The 9,009-nt window shown below is 41.1% G+C and overlaps 2 protein-coding genes across 4 annotated transcripts; one reads left to right on the forward strand and one right to left on the reverse strand.

The window, feature by feature from the left end:
- Positions 1-100: 100 nt before the first annotated feature.
- Positions 101-8,341, forward strand: RB195_013785 (uncharacterized protein; the record flags this gene model as incomplete). 3 transcript variants are annotated; one of them, XM_064203774.1, is made up of 10 exons in its annotated part: positions 132-177; positions 651-733; positions 1,911-2,013; positions 5,028-5,125; positions 5,206-5,338; positions 5,391-5,509; positions 7,440-7,510; positions 8,010-8,061; positions 8,135-8,164; positions 8,264-8,341. In XM_064203774.1, the coding sequence occupies 10 exons, from the start codon at positions 132-134 to the stop codon at positions 8,339-8,341; spliced, it is 813 nt and encodes a 270-aa protein (XP_064059655.1). The 3 variants fall into 3 exon arrangements, with proteins under 3 accessions (XP_064059654.1, XP_064059655.1, XP_064059656.1); XM_064203775.1 differs by lacking the exon at positions 132-177 and adding an exon at positions 499-547; XM_064203773.1 differs by lacking the exons at positions 651-733; positions 5,391-5,509 and adding an exon at positions 206-291 and having other exon boundaries at positions 101-146; positions 5,206-5,352.
- Positions 2,694-3,134, reverse strand: RB195_013786 (uncharacterized protein; the record flags this gene model as incomplete). Its single annotated transcript, XM_064203776.1, has 1 exon — positions 2,694-3,134. One exon carries the CDS (start codon positions 3,132-3,134, stop codon positions 2,694-2,696), a length of 441 nt encoding a protein of 146 aa, XP_064059657.1.
- Positions 8,342-9,009: the final 668 nt, after the last annotated feature.

Genomic DNA, 9,009 nt, shown 5'->3' on the forward strand with positions numbered 1-9,009 from the left:
TCCTCATTTCAGTGATTTTGTACGCTTGTTGTTCTTGATTGTTTTGTTCCTATTCCGAATCATTATCACAATTAAACATATTTGTTTTTACAAGTTGATAATGAACGTAGATCCCCTGCAGTTTCATCTCAATGCTAGTTACAGAGGTGGTTTTTGTTTTGACCAGCTTATTCAGTGGTTAGTTCATTGGATTTATCATTTATAGTCGGGTCAAAACGCCGTGAAGTTCGGTGCAGTTGTGTATGCGGTTGCGCTCGAAGCGCTGCGGTGAAGCTAGAGATTGGGATCGAGGTAGGACCATCGAGAGACCAGAGACGAGTAGGGATCCCTACTCGATTCTGGCCGCTTCGTGTGCAGCTGCCTACGAAGCTGCACCGAGCTTTATGTTGTTCCGATACCAGTGCTCAATGTCTAGTTATGTGCAAGACTTGGCGGTTATTCTTGGTCATCGTCACGTCAGTAGAACATTGACGTCTACCGCTCAAATACAGTAGGAACATGTGGTTGTTCCGCACTACTGCACGTCATTTTTACTGTTCTGTGGAAGGTCTAACTTATTTCTCTCTATGAACCAATGCCCTGAACACCAAAAGCAAAACAAGTCAACAAAGCAAGTCCTAATGTATCAAGTTGATTACCTTCTTGCTCAGTTGGTTCACCTCATTGTACAACATGCGTGGCGATTCATGGTGATATTAATTTGGAAGCAGGTGCAACAGATGGCCAGTTAAAGGTGATTTTAACAATGTTGTTCGTTTACCTCTTAGGAAAAATCATATTTTCCCACATGGTACCAATTCGTATTTCATTTTAACGACATACGCATAAGACTTCTTTTTTTTTTGATAATTAGGCGTATATAGAGTTCAAAGTCCATTAAAGCTACTTTCGGATAACTTAAAAATATTAGGTAGGCTTATGATACAACTTCACGGAAATTAAGTGGGTTTTAATAAAGAAAAATACTGCAAAAGTTCTCAAAAAAAGATTTAAAACTGGAAAATTGAATGTGCGAAAGTTCGACTTTGCTTGAATCTTGGCATAGAGATTGCAACTTGTTGATAGTCGAATTTAAGCAACAGCCAAGATTGTTAACAAAATTTATTACGGCTAACGTTTCGGCGTTGTCGCCTTCGTCAGAGCCTGGAAAGTAAGAACATTTGCAATATATCCTCTCAAATGCCTCATCCAGAACAAGTCATCATCCCCTAGGATATTACACCCGGAAACAAAAACCAAAAAAGCCCAAATGGTTGTGCCCACCTCAGTAGCCGCGTTGCCGTGATGTTAACGGATATCCGCGTGGTGCTATCGCTCCGCTGATACTAATTAGGATGCGACCCGCATATGACCCCGTAGATCAAACCCGCAAAAGTCTTCATACAGAGCCAGCTCGTTGGTCACTGCTAAGCACTCTTCCTTTCTATTCTTTTTTGGACCTTTTGCACTTATCCAAAACGCTTCTAAAGTTCAGCAAGTTAACAATCTTGGCTGTTGCTTAAATTCGACTATCAACAAGGAAAATTGAATGTTTTTCAATGAACTTTCCCTTCAACTTTGATATGAGAAGAGGAGCACAGAGGAGAAGAGAAATGGCGAGGAAGACGCGTACTAATGAAAATGGAGAAATGAAATAAAATAGTAGTAGAAATCAAGAGAAAATGGAATGATTGAGAATAATTGACTAGAAAAGCAAAAATTGTTATGAATTCTTATGTTATGAAAAAGAAAATAGTGAAGAGCAAATTTTTCATAGGGAATTTGAATTTCCAGTGAAAACTTATCACTATATTCTCCTAGTGTATAGGGTTTCTTACGTTAACTTGTTTACAACAACCGAAGATAATAAACTACTCCATTTGTATCACATAATAAATTTGTAATTTTAATTAATTGTAACTTTAATTCAGGAATACGAGAACACACTTTTCTTGAACGGTTCAATTATTATTGAAAATACCTTTCTGAGAATATTTCGTCTACCTAACCTAGCGAAGATTGAATGCACAACCAGTAAGTCTTACAACTAGGTAAACGAGGTGGCGGTTCTGTCTACTGAGCGAAGAAAAATTCTAGAACGATTTATTCGACCAGGCATAGCTCCTGCTCTACAAAAATCTCTCCAATTTTTTAAAATTATGATTGTGAAAAAGGTAGTAGGTTGGTCCGAAAGTTTCGGACAAAAGTTTATTTTTCGATTCAGAATTTTGAGGTTTTGAATTGGATTTTTCGTTTGCAATCCAATAAAATATTAGGTTGAGTCGAAAGTTCTCGGACAAATTGACAATATTTTTACAATACAACGATTACAATTCTACAATTTTTAAGCGATAACTATAAATCATTTGAAGTATGCTCCATTGGCATCGATGGTCTCCTGCCAACATTTAGACAGATCGCGTATGCCCTTGCTCCTGAACGCTGGGGAGTGCTCTTTGAAGAACTGCTCGAGTGCCTTTTTGATGTCGTCGCAGGTTTTGAAGTCTTGACCATTGAAGTGACGTTGAAGATAGGAGAAAAGGTGGTCATCCGAGGGAGCCAGGTCTGGGGAACGCGGTGATTGCGGTAAAGTGGTCCAGCCGAACTTGGTCGTTCTTGCGATGTGCGACTGAGCGTTGTCGTGTTGGAAGTAGACTTCGTGCTGCTGCGGACGTGCATTTTTGAGATTTGCCTTTAAATACCTCAGTTGTAGATTACCGTGCATCCCTAAGCAGGCAGCTTCCAGTATTCAACGCCAGGTACGCTCTACCATATGCAGAGCATAACGTTTTCGCCGTGTACTTGAGTTTAGGCACGTCTTCTGCATCCGCACCTTTGTCAACCCATTGAGCACGCCGGTGTATGTTTGAATAGGGTATCCGCTTCTCAACCCCGGTGCCTAGGTGCTCAAGCCACGTGTGGGTGAGAGACTTGAGAGGAAGTGCCATGTCAGGGCAGCGGTCCATGTCATACTGCGTTTTAACATGAGGTACCCATCGACCGAGTTTTCGCGTCTTCTCGATTGACTTTAATCCGCGAACATCTGTGGTTTGGCTCACCCAGGAGCGAATGCCAGTTCGCATGTTGTTTGATGGGGATCGGCTTCCACCTATCTCCGCAGCAGGTCCAAATCCAACGTCCCGAACGGTCTTCATCTTCGAACTTCGAGAGCCACTTGTAGACCGTACTTCTAGCGGAGGCGTGCTCCTTGTGAACTTCCCTCAGACGTCTGTCGATATCGGCGGGTTCTCGGCCAGATAGATGGAGAAAGGAACTAGTTCGGTGTAATTGTTAACGTACCCTTTGAAGAGCCTTTTATACTCTATCAAGTGGTGGCTAACTCGTCCATTTTTGTTACCTCTTTGCTGAGTGACGATCTTTAGAAGTCATCACCACCGCATTGTCCGAGAACATTCGACTCAACCTAATAGAATGTTCTTGAGGATTATACCACAGGGGTATATAAGGGCGCTCATTTTACCGGTATTCAACCATGACTTCAATGAACCAAAGTCAAATTTGAATCATCGTGTACTACGAATTCCTATTACTACGAACACCGCTTATATCTGCGCTGCGTTCAAGAGAGACGTGATATCCCGCTGAACTGTTAGTTTGTTCCAACTATTTGAGTCAGGAAATATTTCTCTTGAAGATCGACCTCGCTTTGGTCGCCCGACTGACTGGAATGATGAAGCTTTGCGTGACGGTCTCAGAGACAAGCTCGTTACCTCAACTCATGAACTGCCAACGACAGTTGGGTCCGGCCGTTCAGCGATCGTCAGACGTCTTCAAGCTCTGGTTTTCAGTAAAGTGATGTCGATATGGGTCCAACACGAAGAACTTTCCTGCGAAATCGCCAATTTTACAGGAGATTAGAGTCGGGTGTTGTATATTATTCATACACAGCAGAAAAGCTGGCTCCCGCGTGGCGAATCAACTCCAAAAGAGTCGAAAATAGATTCACACGAAAAGAAGATTTTTCCGTGTTGTTGATGGGATTCCAAGGCAATACTGTACTATGAACTGCTCTCATCTGGATACACCGTGATCGCTCAAGTCTACTCCTCTCAACTACAGAAATTGGCAGGCGCACTTCGAAGCGGAAGGGAATTGGCTATGTTGCTCTACATTATGATACTACAAGATCTCACGTGGCAGAACTTACTCGCCAGAAAATTGTCGAGCTTCGTAAAAACGTACTACCGCACCCAATTATTCTCTGGACCTGGCGCCATCTGACTACCATTTGTATCGGGCACTGATGCTCGAGAGGAAGAGCTAGATGATAAGGAAAAGCTGGAATGTGAGATTCCGCTCTTCTTCGACCCGCAGCCACCAGAGTTCTGGACTTTTGGAGTTTATAGTCTGTGAAGCGTTGGGCATACGTAATCTATCATGATTGCCATTATTTTTCTGATTGATATCTATTAACAATAAGTTATAATTGTTTGAAGAAAGTGAGAAATGTAGCGCTGTCAGTGACTCACAACTTTTATTTTCTTTTCGAGTTTTCTGCCGTGAAGAAGTGGAGGGTGGGTCCAATGTAAAACTTAGCACTGATCCCCCATACGACCGAGTGAGAATTCTCACAGGCAACGACTGCTTGCAATGGCTGTGATGTGGGCGTCCACGAGAAATTTGTGCATACTAAGGACTAGCAGAGCCTTTGAATGATCAACGTTGATGTGCTAGTGCAAGAGCGTCATTCAGATGTGAAGAAACATTGTTAGAGCGAAGAAAAGAGAGAGAAAGAGAGAGAAGAAACATTGTTAGAGCGAAGAAAAGAGAGAGAAAGGGAGAGCGAGCAAAGGTAACCAACACTTTTTGCTAGACCCATTTTTACTGTAAATATAAATTAGACAAAGATCCCTCGCACTTATCTTGAAAAATCAATTTTGAATGGGCACCTAGCTGAGGTCCTGATAACGATCATTACTTTTATATCAGATCTAGTCTAAATCATCGCAACAATTTTTTTTAACTTGTTCTTGATTTTATTTTTCTTGTACCTACCTTGAACTTCTCTCGAAAAATTTCACTTCAAGGACCCTGTGTCGTAATTCGGAACAACTCGCAATTAATCTCCATTGACCTTCCTGAGCTGAACGAGATTATCTACAAAGAACAGCCTGCTGATGAGCCGGTGAGTTTTTACAAATAAATTTGATACCAGCTACAAAAGTGGGACTCCAATATCTTTCGCCCGTTAATTTGTCCATTTAGGTGGTTTTACTTCAAGGAGATGCTCTTGCGATTACAAAAGATGATGTTAAAACATTGAAAACTCTCACTGGAGGCCATCTAACTATTGAACACGAAGTTGTTGTGGATACAAACAAATACAAATTTGAGAAACGTGGAATTGATGCGGTTTTTTGGTATATTCGTTAGTCCATCTTATCTTTTAGCTCCTGAATTTTTACATGTGGATACAGTGCTTCTCATTTTATGTTGTGGATTAGTTCTATTTGTTATTTTCCAAGTACTAGTTTCAATTGTATTCCTTTCAAGAGGACTGTGGCTTAAGGTAAGGGCAAAATTAATTTATTCGTCTACTATTGGTAAAAAAAATCATGATCATGATCATGCTATATAATGACGGGCTTAGTCTATTGTCACGCGCGCGTGCGTGCGTGCGTGCGTGCGTGCGTGCGTGTGTGTGTGTGTGTGTGTGTGTGTGTGTGTGTGTGTGTGTGTGTGTGTGTGTGTGTGTGTGTGTGTGTGTGTGTGTGTGTGTGTGTGTGTGTGTGTGTGTGTGTGTGTGTGTGTGTGTGTGTGTGTGTGTGTGTCACGAAATTCGAAAAGGGGGGTGCGACGGGTCCACCGGCGTCGGGTTAGTGCGCCGGCGCCAGATACATATAGAAGGGGGTGAGACGGGTCCAGTCAGGTGCGCAATAACTTCGTGTGCATGTCGCAAAAGGCAAATAGGATGTTTCATAGCCGTGGCCACTGTTTGCATTGCTTTTCACCTCTGTTACTCCTCCGCGTATTTATTTCGTAGCAGGTCCGCCTCATCTTGGTAACACGTCCATTTAAAAGATGGAAGCACTCATGCGAACGGCTGCTTAAATAGTAGCGAACAGTTTACCATGATCTGACGTGGGATGTTGTTTTTATCAGTACGATGATGTCGTTCATGTCATTTTATGTTAAAACATCATTCTGTGATAACTGTTTGGGAGAAAGCAGAACTATGAAGCAGAGCTATGAAATCTTTGCCCTCAATTTACAAAAAAAAAGGAATTTTTTGCAGAAAATGCCACCGTAATTTCCATAGATCAATGATGGCGAGGGGAACACCAGAGAAAGTCGAAAGTCCGGCTTTAGCCGTACGTTCAGACTGGTATATGTACCAGCTTGAACAATCCCTTACATATATTTGTATATATAAGGGGTAGTGGTTAGAGATTCCACTGCCTGCACGATCGATCGGAGGTTTGAATCCCTAGTGCTCGCCAAGCATTTCATCGCTCAGAGGTCGATAAATTGATACCATTCTTGTTTGGGAAGGTAAAAACACTGACTTGACACATCGGCTAGCCACCGTTCGTAAATCTCAAACGATTCTGAATTGAAGTGAACGTGGGGGCGCATCCCAAGCGGATTCATTAAAGGCATCACCCCACGAATCTGAGGTGGTACGGATTTCAGGTGGAGTATTCGTATACAGAATAGTAGAATATGGAGAGGGGGGTGATTCCGTCCATTTCTTCTTAATTGCCGTAAAAAACGGCCCGGAAGATACGGCGCGTGCAGAAGGCTGGCGCACTCCAATCAAACTCCTTGTAGAAAATAGTGCGCCGGAACGCTCAAAGCTGTATCTTCTGGGCCGTTTTCTACGGCGATTAGGAAGAAACGAATGGAATCACCCTTCTCTCAATAATCTACGATCCCGTATACGAATACTCCACTGGAAATCCGTACAACCCCAGATTCGTGGGGTGATGTCTTTAACGCCAGATACCACTTTATCCCTTATATATATATATATATATATATATATATATATATATATATATATATATATATATATATATATATATATGACTGTATAGCAGTATAGCATACTAGGCAAGAGGTCCGCTGTAGACTCGCGATCGATGGTTGGAAACTTTTCCGACCAAGCCTCTCATCCCCCTGTGGTCGATAAATTGATAGCAGACTAGTCTGAAAGGACAAAAACACAGACTTGATCATCAGCTAATCCTCACAGTTCCAAAACCTCAACGACCACGGTTTCCAGTAATTCGCATTGGCGATTTCCCAGTGGATTGATACGCCAGAGACTTTATTCTTTCCGTTTTCATCTATATCTAAGTATAAGTTCTCTAAGATGCATTATGTGACATACAAATATATATTTATATATAAATAAATAAATATATATATATACATATTTACATGTATCGTATGAATTCCTGCCAAGATTGAAGTTCTATGTACTGTTTTTACTTAAGAGACAAGAAGTAATCATGACAAAAGGGATGTTAGAAGTGAGAAGTATCAGCATAAATGCTAAGACAAGTCGGTATGTCAACCTTCATTTTTTTCTATACCGGTTTATTGACGAAAATCTTGGCACCTATGCTTCTTCGATCTAATAGTCCCTGTTATAATTTGTTTGAAACAATCTGAAATCTCGAATTGCGCAAACAGGTGCACTTGAAGAGGTGAGGTGATGTTAGCGGTTGTGGTCGAGGTGGGACCCTCGCTTAGTGTAATCAGACTACAGAGGTAAAAATGTCCGAACTCGATCGCAACCTTTAAATCTGCTTAGGTTGCAGTCCCCAACTAAAATGAGGTTCAGGGCTTATTGAGCCGTCTATAGTTGATTTTGCGGGGGAACAGTCACGTTTATACTGACGAGTACATACTTCTACATCTATTTTCTTGCGGAGCTTATTACGACAAGTTTTCGCACCATTGTATTGTTCATTTATAATTTAAAAAAGCGAATTTTTGGAAAGTTGATAAGGCTTGTTAAATTTATGCGAAAGAGCAAATCGAATCGCTCATTCAAATTTAAGATACCTCGTGGAAGATTATCAAAAGAAAAACCCTACGAAGACCTTCAGTGAGGTCAGTTTCACAGTAGTGAACCAGGATTTCTTTTTATCTCCGGTTCACTTATAAATTATTCACAATCATTCAGGCAGTGGTCGATATTAAAGGGACTGCTGGAGTAAGTTGAATTCCCACACCGTATTTTATTTTGCTTGATTTGGATTTACAACAATGAGGTCCCAACACTTTTGAAAGACATAGAAGTTTTCAATTTCAGCAAATGCAACCTATTCTCAACCGGCGTAATCGTGCTGTTCTTCGCGAAACTATAAAACATATGAAAGAAAAGAATTAGTAGAAACTTTTCTGGTTTCAAACTTCAAATTTATGAACGACCCTTAATAAATTGTATATTATCACTGCTCTATCTTCCTTTGACTTTTTCGAAGAGAGAAATCGAGATGGACTAATCTGCACACGGTAACTAAAGCATGTTTAAGTGAATAACAGCAGCAGCTAGAATCTAAGTTTGAAATTTCTCGAGTGCTAAAGTAGAAGGCAGGTACAGAACCACTTCTCAGACTCTTGGATTTTTACCATTATGCATGCTTGACTATTTGGCCAAATTGGAAATGACACAGTTGTCTGCATTCCACAACATTATCCAAGTGCCACATCCATTCCACTTTATCCCCATCCTTTTCCTATTTCTTATAAACATGCCTTTCTTGTATCAAATTGCAGTGCAGGAACAGTTCTCTTCTAGAATAGGCGAAAATAAAACGTTAGCGCGTTCCTGTTAATGTTATTTCTGTGAGTTGGAAAAATTTGCGGAAGTTTCGGCAAATTGCGAGTCGAAACGAAGAATAAGTGAGAGCCTAAATCAGACGATAGGGGTCTTTGGTCGTCTAGACATTCGGACCTAAACGCCTTGACACTGCATGACGATCTTCAATTTTTCGCATTCTTTCTTCAAGAGTTTCATAGTTCGATTAAATCGATAGCGATTAGAATGGGCTGATG

The sequence above is a fragment of the Necator americanus genome, chromosome V, assembly GCF_031761385.1.
Source record: "Necator americanus strain Aroian chromosome V, whole genome shotgun sequence".
NCBI lineage: Eukaryota > Metazoa > Nematoda > Chromadorea > Rhabditida > Ancylostomatidae > Necator > Necator americanus.